Consider the following 14,354-nt stretch of genomic DNA (forward strand, 5'->3'; position numbering starts at 1 on the left):
CTGCCTGTCTGTCCTGCAGGGCCATCGGCTTGCCCTCTGGCATCATCCTCTTCCTCCTGGCCAAGCGGGAAGTGGACAAAAACCGGATGGAGCAGCTCAAAATCCGCCGTACGATGATGGAAGCCAACCAGGGCGAGTACGAGACAGAGCGATACAAGAGGGTGGTCAGGGGGGCATAGCCAGGCTGCCCCAGCCTGGCACCATGCGGATGCCAGCCCCATGTGACATATGGTACTGGCACCTGCCCTCCCTGCCCAGCCAGTGGGGTGGTTGTGCGGCTGGACAGGGACAAATAAAACTGGGCCTGGTGAGTGGAACACCTTGGTGCAACTGCATTCTCTCTCTCAGCACTCAGACCCGGGCTCTGCCTGCCCCCACAGCAGGGGGGGCAACTGCTCTGCAGCTGGGGTTCTGCCTCCAGGGGCAGGGTAGTATAGGCCAGAGTGGAGGCCAGGCCTGGATCAGCTCAACCTTGTATTTTCCACCCTAAAGTGAGGTTTGCGCTGCCACAGCCTGCAGCCCCCACTGAGGCTGCCTGCAGGTTTTTGGGGGAGTTGCCACAACAGTAAGACAGGGACTATCTGGAAAATTAAAGTATTTTATTTAGCAACTTTGCCCACATCTGTGGCTGCAGGGTCTCTGCGACATGAGCTCTGCCACAGGGGTCCCAGCTGCCCCTCTGCCCACACCCGGCACTGTTGCAGCTCGGGGCGGGGGCATGGCTGGAGCCACATTTAAGGCACCGAGTGAATAACATGGACTGGGTTCTGCCAAAAAAATTCCCAACACAATCCCAGCAGCTGCTGCCAGCTCCCTGTGCCCAGGCAGGACCGCGGTGCTCCGCTGCCAGACCAACACAGACCTCAGTGAGCAGTGCCAAGGTTGGGCACTGCCTAAACCAGCAGCTGGTCCCCCCAGATGCCCCTGGAGGCTTATGGGGGGGGTGATCAAGGGAAGCCCTTTTCTTAGCAGCCTACAGGTAGCGATGCTGAAGCATTACGAGTCACTGTAAGCAGCCATTCTGTACAGAGGCCAGAGAAGGGGGTGAGGGGCAGTGGGGGGGGCCAGAAGGGGTCCCAAGGCTAATCCCTGCCCACAATCTGCAGGAGGAAGGTGAAGATGTAGACGATGTCGGTGTAAATAGTGAGAGCACCGTAGATGTACTCCTCGGGGCTTATTGTGTTCTTCCTGTTCCCCAGCACAAGTTGGGTGTCATAGGCAAGGAACTGGGGTACAGAGAGTGTGTCAGGCAGGGACTGGGCAGGGGGAACCTGCCTGACCCAATCTGCCCACCCCAGCCATCAACTCACCAGGGTGAAGGCGATGGCGCCAATGGCGGCATACAGCATGTGGAGCCAGGGGACCTGCGTGGGGAAGGGGACACAGGCAGGGTGAGCTGGGTGCTGGCAGGCAGCAGGTAAGGCAGGGCAGGTTCTGCCTGGATCCTGACAAAATGCCGGTGATGCTGACGCCAACACACCCTCTCCCTGCAGGCAAGCTGCCTCTGCCGTGGCCAGCACCACACCCTACATCCCAGCAAAGGGGAACAACCCAAATCCCCCCTACCTGTACCAGCCCTGGGGAAACCCAGCTGAGTAGACCCATGGCATCCCGCAGCCCCTCTGAACCCCCCACTCACATATTTGAAGGAGAGGACGATGGCAGTGATGATCCCAGTCACCATGACCACGATGCCCAGCACACAGAAGAGCCCCGTACATGATGTAAAATCAACCTGCAGCAGGGGGGACACACATGTATCATGTGAAAGCCTGGGGTGTCCCCACCACCTGGCTCCCCACCCTGACCCCAGGGCAGGACAGGGCACATCCCCTCCTCACCTTGGTCTGGAAGCAGAAGACGGTGACAATGATGGCCACAATGGCAGTGATGAGCATGGCGATCAGGACAGCTTTGGTCTGGTACATGCTGTGGATGGAGGGGACACCAGAGTCACCCCATGCTTTGGGAGCTCCCTGCCACGGGAGGTGTTGGTGACCCCCCATGGCCCCAATCCTGGGCAGGGAACCTGCTTTCCCCGAGCCCAGGCAACAGGGGTGTCCCCTGGCAACCTCTCATTTGAGCCAGCCATGCAGGGGGCAACAGGAGAAACCCCAGCTCCTGTCACCACAGGGTCCTCAGAACATACCTGGCAATTGTCCCTGTCATCAAACCCATGGCCAACGTCTGCAGGAGAGAAGGGCAGACTCAGCAGGGCAGCGGCACCAGGGGGACAGGTTTACTGCTGGGGGCAGTTCCTGGCTGCCCCCAGCCTGCCCACACGTCCCCCCATCCCTCCCAGCCCACCTGGGGAGCTGGGGTGCCATGGGGGCAGCCCTGGGCCCCCCCACTAGCCCCAGCCCACTCACAAAGATGCTCAGTAGGATGATGTTCCAGGGGAAGCGTCTCCTGGGGACAAAAACAGAGAAGAGACGTGAGCTGGTGACAGTGGCCATGTCATGTTCCCCTGGTTCCCAACTTCCAGGGACAGCCCCAGGCAAGGATCCCTCCCCATGCCCAAAAGACCCCCCATATCCACAGTCCCCCACCCCATGGGTCCCAGCCACCAGTGACTCACCGGGGACCCTGGCAGCAGGCCAGCACCACGTAGGTCACCAGGAACACAGCGCTGCAGAGAGAGACAGTGGGTGTCAGCCCTGGGATCCCTTTGGGCTAGGAGGCAGCGATTGTGGAGTGCCAGCTGTTGGAGGGCACCCCAGGGGTCACAAGCTGGGGACCCCTTACTCACTATGAGGCATAGTAGATGGCAGTGTTCCTCTGGACAAAGGAGCGGACAGGGGAGCTGCAGGATGGGAGGGATGAGTGTAAGGGAGGGGGAACAGCAACTACTGTGCCCTTGGGAGCCCCCCATGGGGGACATAGGGCCAGGCTTCCCCCTTTTTTGGGGCAAAGATAAGGAGGGACGCCCCAACTCACACGAAAGTGAACACAGCAATGATTCCCACTGTCACCAGCAGCTGCAGGGATATGATGGAGTAGACCTGCGAGAGATAACGGGGAGTCAGCACCTGGCCTCCCACCTGACTGGTGCCCCCCCACCCTGATGGGTGCCCCCAACCCCCAGGACTTGCCTTGCGGATGAAAGTGTGCCGGACCTTCTTGTCATCCCAGTCGGTCGATGGGAAGCGGGAACTGTCTCCAATGACATCGTCACCTGCAGGGGGGACACCCCTCAGCACCAGGGTGGGCTGCACAACCCCCTGCAGCACTTCTGTTTCTAGTGTCCCCCAAGAAATACTCCAAGCTGCCTCCACTTACCGAACCGAATAGGCATGGTGGGCATGGCCATCCCTGGCTGGGCATATCCCCCTGCCACAGGGTACCCCCCTGGCTGAGAATACCCCCCTGCTGCAGGGTACCCCCCTGCTGCAGGGTACCCCCCCGGCTGTGAATACCCCCCAGCATAGTGGGGGGGCTGGGGGTACCCCCCTGGAGGCGGGGGATACAGGGGGTTCTTGTCATCGTACGCGGGGGGCGCATTGGGCTGCGCCATGCCGGCTCCCTGTGTCTCTCACGGGCACCTGAAGGGGAGAAAAGATGGGAGGTCATCAGCAAAGGTCCCTCTGCCCAGGCAGGTCATGTCCCCAGCAAGTAGAGCCACAGGTACAAGGACACAGGGGACAGTGGAGCCACAAAACCTCCCCTTCCCACTTTAACAGTGGCTTTTAATTAGTAAGGACGAGCTGGCCTCAATACCAGAAGGTCAATGAGAGGTGAGGGACGCTCCCACTGTCCTTTGGCGAGGGCCACCCACATTCCTGTGCCCTGAGTCCCCGCGTCAGTGGCCAGCCATGGGCAGGGCACAGCCACGCGCTCAAGCAGCGGCAGGGACGTGACCTCTCCAGCCTCTGGCGCTCACTCTGTCAGCGCTGGAGGACAGGGAGCACACCCCTGCACCCTGGCTGGTCTCACTGCCCTGGGAGCAGCACCACCCTGCCCGCTGCCTGGGATGGAAACCAAGGGCCTGACCCTGATCCCATCCATACAGGCCCCACTGCTCCACCCCCTGCTTTAGGGGTACCCCCCATCCAGCAGCCTGGCAGGCTATTTGGGAGCTTCAGCATCCCCCCAGAGAGTTATAAGACGAAAGTGCCACCCACATCACTTGGGAGGGAAGCAGATACATTGGCGGGGAGGGGAACCAGGACCCCCCAGGCTGAACTCACCCCCCTGACCATGTCGAGCCCCCTCGCAGAGGCCCCAGCAGCCACGAGCAGCCAGCCCAGGCCCAGGGCCAGCCGCTGGGCTTGGCTCCAGGAGGAGGAGACGGAGGAGGAGGAAAGCAGGAACTCCAAGGCCAGGAAAACAACAGCGCTGCCAGGAGCCAGTGCCAGACCTTCACCCGCCTGCTACCCCCCCGGCACTGGCACCGAGGACAGCCACTCCAAGCCCCAGGCAGGTGCGTTACCACTGCCCACAGCTGTGACGTGACCCAGGGACCGTCCCCAGGAAGGGACCAGAATCTGCCCCAACCAGGAATGGGCTGGGAGGGGAACAGGCGCTTCCTCCAGCATGACGCCAGCGCTTCCCGCAGCCAGGCTGGGCAGGCAGCTGTGCTGGGGAGGGCACACCCGGGCCAGCTATGCCAGGGAGCAGCTCAGTGTCCATCCCTCCCGCCATATGTCCGTCCCAGACACGCAGAGCTCCCATAGCCCCACCATCCTTCGCCACGGCAATGACGACGGTGCTGAAAATAACCTGCATGGCAGTCACCACCCCAGCCAGGAAGTTTTGCTTTTGCTGCTCCACAGTTTTCCAAAAAGCACCTCATGCCCCCTGGCACTGCCTTGTCTGCAGGGCGAGGAAGGGAAGGGCCCAAAATAGGACCCTGACTCCAGGAAAACCCCTGTGACTGGCACCAGTTAGGGGGGGACTGGAACCCATGGGAGGGGATCCAAGCATTTCAGGAAAGCGGGATGGCTCTGAGCAGCTCATGGATTCTGAGGAGTCCCACCCTGTGCCCGTGGCCAGCACCCTGTGGCAGGGGTCCACTGCCTGCCCCAGCCCCTTCTGTCCCCATCACAGCAGGGTGGCTTCAGGGGCTGGGAAGGAACCAGCCCAATGGGTCCCTGCGGCTTCCGCACCCAGGGAGGCAGGCAGCACCCCACACCCTCCCTGACACCCCAAGCCGGGGTACAGTGGTGCCCCAAAAGCAGAGATCACCAGCCACGAGGCCACCCAGACCGACTTGGTGGCCCTGGCGTGACCTGCCGTCCCCAGGAACAGGGTGCTGCTCTGCGCTGGCACCATGACTCAGCACAGATAAGGTGCACATGGCAGGGACTTGGGGTGCAGGCGGCTGTCACCCCCTGGCATGGCCCCATAGGTGGCACCAGGCAATGTCCCCACTGGCCACCCCAGCACTCCTGCCAGGCTCAGGACCCTGCCATCAGCTCCAAGGGGACCCTGGCGTGCCAAGGGCCACCTTGGTGAGGGAAACAGGGTTTGGGGTGGTGGTCAGGGCTCCCCATTTTCCCTGTGGGTCCCTACAGTGAGGCTGCCTGGGAAAGCATCTGACTTCCCAGAATAGCCTGGAAGGTCCCGTCAGGACAACATGGGCTGGTACAGCACAGCACGGTTTGGTAGGGCACAGCTCAGTACGGCACAGCCTGGTACAGCACAGCTCCTCCACACAGCGTGGCTTGGCTCGGTACGGCAAAACTCAAGACAACACAGCTTGGCCTGGCTCAGCCCAGCCCAGCTCGGCAGGGCTCAGGCCGGGAGGGGGGGTCAGCACCGCCCACCCAAGCCGGGTTTCCCCACTGCCCGCCCCATGTCGCTCACACAGGACACGAATTTGCAAGACTTCAGCATTGCCGCTGCCTCTCTGCCCGCCTTCCGAGCTCCCTCCCGGGACACAGGGGCGTGTGACAGGGCTGTCCTCCTGTGCCCAAGCCGATGCGCCCCCACATCACTCAGAGCCAGTCTCCACGCACCCCACACACACCACACCCTGTCGGGCACCGGCCCGTGCCCTCGCCTCCTGAGACACCCCGGGAGATCCGTTGGGACACCCCCGACAGCACAAAGGACGGTGCCGCCGCCGGACCGCCCCACTCTTTGGCCCGATATCCCCCCACGCGATCCCGTGGGGTCTGGAAAACTGGCCCCAGCCCTACAGCAGGGTCCCGTCCGTGGGGGTTCTGTCACCCCGGGTCCCTGCCCGCGGGACCCCGCTCCGACTCGTTCCGTCTGCCGTGCAGGACCTCTCCCCGAAGTGCCCCCACCCGCGTCGGGGATGGGGGTGTGGGGGACGTCAGCGCGTCCCCACTGTTCAGGGACCGGCCTCCCACCCTCGCCCGGTTCCCGCCGCCCTCCGGGACGCTCGGTCCGCTGCTGGGACACTCCTCCACCGGCTGTAGACCGGAGGTGGCCGGTACAGGGCGGGTAAGGAGGAGTGAGGGCGCGGTGAACGGGGCGAAGGGGAAGACGAGGGAACGGGGAGGACAGCCGGCCGGGAGGGTCCCCATAACTCACCCTCGTCAGCGGCCCCACACGGGAACTGGGAGAGGCGCGGGGTGCGGAGCGGATCCGGGCCGCCCTACCTGCTGCGCGCTGCTCCGTCGGGCTGCGGCCGAGACGAGCCGGGACGGGGCGGCCGGGGCGGGGGAAGGCACCGCCCGCCCCTCGACCCCCCCGCCCCGCGCCGCGCCGCGCCCCCACGCGGCAGCTCCGCGCCGCTGCTCCCCGGAGGAACCGGGTGAGCCGGGGCGGGATGCGCCCCCTGTCCTGTTGCCCTCCGGCACAGACCCCCTGACCCCCGCCCGCCGAAGAGAACCCCAGCCGCCCACCCGGGACCACCCTCTTGACATCTCTGACGTCACTTCACGCAGTGACGTCAACCTGGGGGGACACCCTTTACAGCAACGGGGTGGAGGGAATCCCCTTCTCTCTGCCGGTGACGCACTCGGTGTCCCCCTCCCCGTCTCCGGTTCCCGCGGCAGTGACGCGGCTTGACCAGCAGGGGCCGCGCCGAGCGCGGCGGCGGGGGCGTGTCCGGGGCGCCAGCGTGACGCGAGTGGGAGGGGGCGTGTCCGCGCGGCATGGCCGCGGGGCGCGGGGGGCGGCTCCCAGGGCATGGCGGGGCTGCGCGGCGGGCGGTGGTGGCCGTTGTCCGCGGGTTGGCGGCCGCTTGCCTGCGCCGCTGCCTGCCCCTCCGCCGCCTCGCCCGCCGCGCCACCGCCGCCCTCATGGCCCTCGCCGGCCCGCTGCTGTTCCGCGTGGGGTGAGTGTCCGCCGCTCCGGTAACGAACGCCAGGTCCGCCCGCCTTTGTTCTGCCTCCCTGAGGAAGGGCCCGTCCTTTCCCGCTTGTGCGGAGCTTCTCGGGGAGGGACAGCGTGGTGTGCTCCGGTCCTGCTGGCACGGAGGGGCCGGGCTGCGGCTTTTGGGGTCAGCCCCCAGCGGGTACTCAGCCCTCCCGGGCCGGAGGGGCGAGGGCAGGCGTTGTCAGCCCGGCTACTGGGGGTGCTTCTCAGAGCCGGGAATTAGCCATCGGCTCCCCCAACACAGTAACGCTCATCCTCGAATCTGGCATCCTTCCCCCGGGGCTCGTTCTCTCGGGTCTAATCATTAACCCGCGTTGGCCGTGACCCTGGTGCCCAGTGCTGGCAGGAGCCCCTGCCCCCCGGCTTTGGACTTCACTCCCCACAGATGCAGGGAAGCCCTGGCTTCTACCGGGATCCCTCTCTGGTGTACCTGCCGGGATCAGCGCGGAGGATGTAACCATTCAGGAGGATGCTCTTGGGCAGGGGTTGGGCTTTGCAACCTCTGACTTTGCGTGTCCTTCAGAGCATCAGTCCCCCTCCTCAGACCTGAAACACTGCCGTATAAATATGGTGCTACTCCTGAGCCCCATGGCCCTCGTCTGTTGCACTCCTGTGTAGCACATGCTGTGGGGGCATTTCTCGCTTCCCTTTTCCTCATCACGTTCTGCTGGCCACTTCCCTCTTCCCTCCAGCCATGGCACCCAGGGCAGGCCCTCAGAGCAGGGTCAGCCCTGGGCATGGCCCCCCGCCAGGGTCGGGGGGGTACAGCCAGTGATGCCCAGCAGCCAAAGTGCTGATGCACGCAAAGCTCTCAGGCTCCAGCTCTTTCAAGTGAGCAGAGCCCTCCTGAACAGATGGACTGATGGATGCCACCACAGCGATGCCCACCCCACTGGTCCTTGCTGCCCAGAGCAGCTGGGGGGGAACCTGCCTAGGGAACCAATTCTGCCCTTGCTGCAGATCTGGGGCAGGGGGAGGACACTCCACCTCTGGCCCCCTTGTGTGGGAAAGTGACCCCGTGTGTGTCCCCCGGCAGGGATCTGGGCACTGCCTTGGCCCTCACAGCAGTGCTCTCCCCAGGTGGGCTCCATGGGGGGGCTGTCGTTAACATCGGGGGTATCTACCCTCCCCAGGTACAGTCTGTACTCCCGCACACGGCTCGGCTACTTCTTCTACCAGTGGCAAGTGAAGAAGGCCCGGGAGCGGTACCCACATGGTCACTCCGTACCCCAACCCTGCCACTTCCCTGGTGAGGCTTGGTGAGCCACCCCCACCATGACCCCGTCATGTCCCACACACTTTGGGGTCGGGAGGGGTTGCCATCACCACATTGCCCAAAGTGTGTTTCACTGAGAATTTAATTTAACATGTGGGGAGTTTGACCTGCCCCCCACACCTTTCCCAAGCCAGAGTGTCATGCCCTGATGTCTGTCTGTCCATCCTCCTCCAGGGGTGAAAATCCTGCCCATTCCTGTGCTCTCCAGCAACTACAGCTACCTGGTCATTGACACTGGCTCCAGCCGAGCAGCTGTTGTCGACCCCTCTGACCCTCTGGCTGTGCAGGTGAGAACACCTTGGCCCTCCCTGACAAGGTGTTTGGGTGTCTCCAGGAGAAGGGGGTTCTCTGGCTTTTTTGAGGAGCAGAGGGGGCAAATCTGCTGCTAATCTGCAGCCCTAGTGCCTGGGACAAGGTTGGAGGGGTGGTGGGGCTCATCTAGCACCTGGAGAGCTGGGCAAGGATGAGACGGGGATTTAGGGGGAGACCAGTGTTGGGGCTTTGTCTCCATCCCCACAAATTTCTCTGTGTGTGTCCACCGCCTCAATTCCCAGGCTGCCATTGAAGAAGAGGGGGTGATGCTGGAGGCCATATTCTGCACCCACAAACACTGGTAAGGGGCAAGTGGGGGCCCTGGGAGGGTTGGTGACTGCTCAGGAGGGTGCCCCAGCTGAGGTGACCCCCATCCCTACCCTATGTGGGATGAGGGGACACGTCTGGGGACACTGACCTCCCTGTCCCAAGGGACCACAGTGGGGGGAATGCATCACTGCGCCAGCGGCACGGCTCCTGCAAGGTATACGGCAGCTCACTCGATGCCATCCCGGAGCTCACCAAGTAAGTCCTGCACCCCTATGGCTCTCCCAGCACCCCTGCAAATTTGAGGGGTGGAGGCTTCACCCTCAACCACCACTCTCTGCTCCACCCACCCACCAGTTCTTCCCCCAGTACTACATTGCCCCCCAATGGGCAGATATCTTGGAGGCTCGTGACACTAGTGCACTGGGGAGGTGTTGCATGGGGAGGTGGGGATTTTGGGATGCTGGGTGGAGTGGAGGGCACCCTGATGATGCACCTCTCTGCCCGGCATAGCCCACTTGCAGACAGGGAGAAGGTGAGCGTGGGCTGCCTGACCTTCGAGGCGCTCACCACACCTGGCCACACTGTTGGCCACACGGCATATGTGCTGGATGGGGGGCCCTTTGGTGGCCCTCCCTGCCTCTTCTCCGGGGACCTCCTCTTCCTTGCTGGCTGTGGTGAGTGTGGCCAAACCCAGACTTGGGTGGCTAGGGGGGGGAAGGGGATGCCCATCCTGGAAAGGGCTTGGAGGGACCACACAATGCACCCCTTTTGATGGGTTGTTGTGTGGGGGTCCAGGCAGGCTGTTTGAGGGCTCCCCTGAGACCATGCTCGCCTCCTTGGATGTAGCCATGGGCTTGGGTGAGGACACACTGCTGTGGCCAGGTGAGTGTCTCGAACTGCTGGGCAGAGTTGCTGGTGTCCCCCTCTAGCCCACACCACCGAGCTGGGGAGCCAGGTGGGGGCGATACTAAGGCATATGGGGTCCCCAGGGCATGAGTACGCACTGGAGTGCCTGACCTTCGCCAGCCTCCTAGAGCTTGACAACCCCGCGCTGGAGCAGAAGCTGCAGTGGGCGGCACAGCAGCGGCAGGAGAAGAGGAGCACGGTGAGGCTGGGGGATGTCCCTGGCTGCAGGCCCCCCACTCCAGCCCCTTGCAGGGTCCCCCCCCCTCAGCGGGGATGCTGCACCCCAGCACCCTCTTGCATGAGTGCTGCGGGGGGCTCCCAACTCCCTGCCAGGGGGTGCTGCCTCCGGCGGGGGGGCTGAGTGGCTGTCCCCGCAGTGCCCCTCTACGCTGGGGGAGGAGCAGACCTACAACCCCTTCCTGCGGACCCACCGGCCAGAGCTGCAGGCAGCGCTGGGGCTGCAGCAGGGTGGCGGAGAACACCCCGACGCCTTCCGTGCCCGTGTCCTCAAGGAGGTGCGGAGGCGCAAGGACCTCTACAAAGCCACCTAGACTCCTCTGCCTGGACACCCCCTTTCCATGGAGCCAGATGCTGCTCGGGCACAGGAGGACCAGAGACTGTGGTTTGTTTTGCTGTGAATCTCCCTCCTGGGGTGCAGGGTTGGAGGGTAGGAAGAGTGGACTCTCCTCCATGTGAGCACCCTGTAAGTGATCCCTGCCTTTGCTCCCCCAGACTTGGGGGTCACCAGCTGTCATGTAGAAGCACCTCGATCCCCTTTCTGGGGGTCCATAACCCTCAACCCCACTGCCAAGGCTGTAGAGACAGCTCCAAGGGCTTTTCCTATCACTCCCCTGTTTTTCTGGAAGCCCTCAATTTCACCCTCAGCACTCAGGGAGTCCCCCCCTTTCCCTGGCAGCCCCCAGTGGTGTGCATCTCCTTTGGGGTGGGGCTGAGATGGAGCCAGCAAGGGGTGGGAGGGCAGTACTACCTCTAGGCAAGTGGTTCTTCTCCAGCACACCATGCTTGGTGCCAGACCCCCTCTCCCCATACACACATTGGGATGGGGCCATGGGAGCACACTGGTGGGGTGTGGGAGCATGCTGCTGTACTGGGGACTGAAGCCCCCTCACCAACCCTCCAAAATAAAAGACTGGGTCAGTTTTACTTCTGCTTGGCCCTTTCCTGAGGAGCTGGTGCCCGTCCCGCGTGAAATCCCGCTGCGGCGTCGTTGCCCCTTTAAGAGGCGGGGCCAGGCCGTTGCTACGGAAATTGCTGAGGCGTTGGGGAGGGCACCCGGATCCGAACCGGGCAGGTCTGGGGGCGCCCGGAGGCTGGGACGGGTGTTGGGGGGGGAGGTTGGGGGTTCTTGGGGATCCGTGGGGGAGGCTAAGGGGACAACAGGGGCAGAGGAGCTGCAGAGGCCAGTGAGGTGGGGTGGTCACTGTGGGCACCGGGGTTGTACCGGGGTTCGAGGTAGATATGCTGCCCCCTCACCTGGGGATCCGGCAGCGGGAGCCCCCAGGTGAGACATGGAGCCCCCCGCCGAGTGCCAGCAGGAGACACCAGCCCTGACTGCGCCAGCTGCAGAGTTCCTGAGCCTCATCGGTGGGTGTCCCCCAAAGGCTGTGTCCTGAGGGTGCAAGGCCGGGGGGCATCTGGCCTGGCAGGAGCGGGGTCCAGGTCGTGGGGGCTTGAGCCGGGTGAACGGTGAGAGGCTCAGCCCGGCCTGCGCGGTGGGGGGTGCTGAGGCGGGGGAGTGCCCTGGGCCGGGGTGACGGTCCCTCCGGGCAGGGCTGGAGGAGCTGGAGTGCTGCCTGTTCGCCGAGACGCTGCAGGTGGTGACAGCAGGGGACCAGGCCGGGGGCCAGTGGTGGGCAGAAGTCCGGTGGGCACCTTACAAACGGGCAGGAGAGCCAGTGCAGAGCTGCTTCCTGGTGCAGGCTGGCTCCCGCGGCAGGCAGGACGGTGTGCCCTGCTCCAGCACCCTCAAAGGTGAGTCGGGGGTGGCATGGGGTGTCCCCTCCCTCCCCAGGGCTGGAGTGTCCCGGTCCCACCAGCCCCAGGGCTGGGATGTGGGGCACTGCTGCAGTGCCAGTGGGATGAGCTGAGTGTCGCTCTGTTCTGCCAGCCTATGTGACCCCGCAGCTGGAGACCCTGGAGCAGGAGGAGCAGGAGCACCTACAGGTGACCAGTGTGGTGGTGGCATGTCCCCTTCCCCCTGTCCTTCCTCCATGTCCTGTGCAATGTTGCTGTGGACAGCCTGTTGTCCCCTCCCTGGCTTGGACAACACTTCTGTCCCACTAACCTGGTCCCCTTCCTCTACTCTGGGGGGCAGGTGGAGTGGGAAGTTTCCCACAATGCATCTGGTAGGATACCCTGGTTGAAAAGGGTGCAGGGCTGTGCCACCTCAGACAGGAAGTGCCCTGGCTCTACCCCCCCACCCTATGCCCCTTACTTCTCCTGCAGCTTAGAGCACATGCTGTAGAGAGGAGGACCCGCATAGTGAGCCACCAGCATGGAATGACTGTCACCAAGACGCTCCAGGAGCAAGAGGTGAGGTTGAGGGGCGTCTCTCCCCTCTGCCCCCCAGATGAGGCATATCCTGAAAGGGGGGGGTGCATGGCTGGCCTGTCCCACCCAGGAGTGCCCCCAGGCTCCAGAGGATGGCATCCCCAGGGACCATGGGGCTGTGGCTGTCTCACAAGGTGGCCATGTATCTCTGCAGGGAGAACCAAAGTGCCAGAGCTTTTCCTACAGCTGTGACGAGGTAGGGGGGCTGCTGCTGGAAGGTGCCAGCATCCTGTTGCTGCGGGTGCTGGCATGCCGGCAGGCAGTGCCCCCCGGCCTCACCTTCCCGGCCATCGATACCGAGGGCCACCTCTGCACCTCCAGCTACGTGAGCTGCCAGCTGGGGGACCCAAGGGATGGGGGGTCTGGGTCAGGTTGGGGGTGCCAGAGTGTGATGCAGGAGGTGGTGGGTGAGCAGTGTGAATGACAGCATGGGGGAACATGGGGATGGCACCTCGGGGCAGGGGTGACTCTGGGATAGGGCTGACCCCTTCCTGTGACCCCCCGCCCAGCGTGCCCTGGGCATCCAGCAGCAGGCAGTGGGCTCAACGGAGGTGAAGGTGTTTGTGATCGAGAGAGCTGTGCACACCAGCTTGGGTATCTCCACCATCTGGCAGAGCGGCTTCCTGCCCAGCGGGTATGGGCAGGGGTCTGGCCAGGGGCACCCCCAGCCCTGCCAGCCTGGCAGGGACCCAGGATGGGGTCACGAGTTCTTCTCCCTGCAGGCATTTGGCCCGACGGGTACAGGTTGGCTGCCCAAGGCTGTTGCTTCTGCAGGCTGAGTCTGTCCTTGGCGAGATAGGTACTGGCAGGGGGAAGATTGTGCCCACCAGCATGGGCAGCCCCTGCCCACTGTCTGGCAGCACAGTGAGGAATGCCCTGCCCTGCCTTTTTGCTGCCAGGTGGGGTCCAGCCCCAGCCCACCTTCCCCAAACAGCCGCTGGACTGGGAGGAGGACATCCAGCTGTGCTCCTGGTTCCTGGACCAGAAGGTGAGATTGGGCAGGAGCCATGGGGCTGTGTCACTTCCCAGCAGGGTCTCCCCTGGGGTCCCCAGGGCCCACAGTGGGGATCAGGCTGGCCAGCACCCCCCAAGCTCCTCAAGTGTGGAAGAGGACCCAGGCATCCTGTTCCAACCCTGCTGTCATGGTGGCTGGGGGAGGGACATCGGTGGCTGTGCCCACCCTGTCCACCCCACTGCAGGAGCAGCTGGAAGCGTCCCACACCACCTATGTCCGGCAGCACCCCGAGCTCCTGGCGCTGCTGGCTGACTTCCTCCAGGCCTTGCTCCTGCAGCAACCCCCCGACCCCGTCTCTTTTGCTGCCCAATTCTTCGCCCCCTTTGCCTGCCAGTTCCCCCCTGGGGCACCCTTTGCCTCTGCCAGGGCTGCCAGCCTCCCACTTTGCAACCCTCCAGCTAATGGGGAATAAAGCTGCCAGTGGTGCCTGTCCAGGCTCGTTCACTTTGGGGAAACTGAGTCACAGGGAGGCCAGGGGGAGGCTGGGTTTCATGCTAACTCCCACCCCACATAAGTCTGGGTGGGATCCTGTCCTCCTCGCAGCTGTTCCAGCTCTTACTTGAGGTGGGGGGTGTCTGGGACAGACCCTGCGGCAGGGCCAGACTGGAATCTCTGTGCCTGCCACCACCCCAGGTCTCCCTGGGGGCAGAGCCCCAATGCCCACCTCTCTGTGAGGCACATCACGGTGGCAGAGGGGTGGCTCAAGTAGCCGTCAGT

General features: G+C 63.8%; 3 protein-coding genes across 9 annotated transcripts; 2 read left to right on the plus strand and 1 right to left on the minus strand.

Annotated features, from left to right (window-relative positions):
* Nucleotides 1-582: 582 nt before the first annotated feature.
* Nucleotides 583-6,648, minus strand: TMBIM1 (transmembrane BAX inhibitor motif containing 1). 3 transcript variants are annotated; one of them, XM_065840853.2, is made up of 12 exons: nt 6,499-6,648; nt 3,280-3,542; nt 3,093-3,175; nt 2,938-3,002; nt 2,750-2,803; nt 2,579-2,629; nt 2,370-2,409; nt 2,150-2,187; nt 1,842-1,929; nt 1,640-1,735; nt 1,311-1,364; nt 583-1,226 (listed from the first exon to the last, which is right to left on the minus strand). In XM_065840853.2, exons 2-12 carry the CDS (start codon nt 3,512-3,514, stop codon nt 1,083-1,085), a joined length of 948 nt encoding a protein of 315 aa, XP_065696925.1. In that variant the 5' UTR covers nt 3,515-3,542; nt 6,499-6,648; the 3' UTR covers nt 583-1,082. The 3 variants fall into 3 exon arrangements, with proteins under 3 accessions (XP_065696925.1, XP_065696926.1, XP_071667010.1); XM_065840854.2 differs by having other exon boundaries at nt 6,567-6,634; XM_071810909.1 differs by lacking the exon at nt 6,499-6,648 and adding an exon at nt 4,188-4,645.
* Nucleotides 6,649-7,049: 401 nt separating this feature from the next.
* Nucleotides 7,050-11,215, plus strand: LOC136103055 (probable hydrolase PNKD). The gene is made up of 9 exons (XM_065840834.2): nt 7,050-7,246; nt 8,421-8,536; nt 8,738-8,850; nt 9,118-9,176; nt 9,308-9,400; nt 9,656-9,819; nt 9,941-10,027; nt 10,135-10,250; nt 10,429-11,215. The coding sequence occupies exons 1-9, from the start codon at nt 7,065-7,067 to the stop codon at nt 10,600-10,602; spliced, it is 1,104 nt and encodes a 367-aa protein (XP_065696906.1). The 5' UTR covers nt 7,050-7,064; the 3' UTR covers nt 10,603-11,215.
* A 92-nt stretch (nt 11,216-11,307) lies between these two features.
* Nucleotides 11,308-14,067, plus strand: CATIP (ciliogenesis associated TTC17 interacting protein). 5 transcript variants are annotated; one of them, XM_071810905.1, is made up of 10 exons: nt 11,308-11,363; nt 11,561-11,656; nt 11,843-12,043; nt 12,180-12,235; nt 12,518-12,604; nt 12,693-12,947; nt 13,132-13,256; nt 13,345-13,421; nt 13,522-13,610; nt 13,822-14,067. In XM_071810905.1, exons 2-10 carry the CDS (start codon nt 11,581-11,583, stop codon nt 14,047-14,049), a joined length of 1,194 nt encoding a protein of 397 aa, XP_071667006.1. In that variant the 5' UTR covers nt 11,308-11,363; nt 11,561-11,580; the 3' UTR covers nt 14,050-14,067. The 5 variants fall into 5 exon arrangements, with proteins under 5 accessions (XP_071667006.1, XP_071667008.1, XP_071667005.1 ...); XM_071810907.1 differs by having other exon boundaries at nt 12,777-12,947; XM_071810904.1 differs by having other exon boundaries at nt 13,522-14,067.
* Nucleotides 14,068-14,354: the final 287 nt, after the last annotated feature.

This window comes from Patagioenas fasciata, chromosome 7 (assembly GCF_037038585.1).
Source record: "Patagioenas fasciata isolate bPatFas1 chromosome 7, bPatFas1.hap1, whole genome shotgun sequence".
Taxonomy (NCBI): Eukaryota; Metazoa; Chordata; class Aves; order Columbiformes; family Columbidae; genus Patagioenas; species Patagioenas fasciata.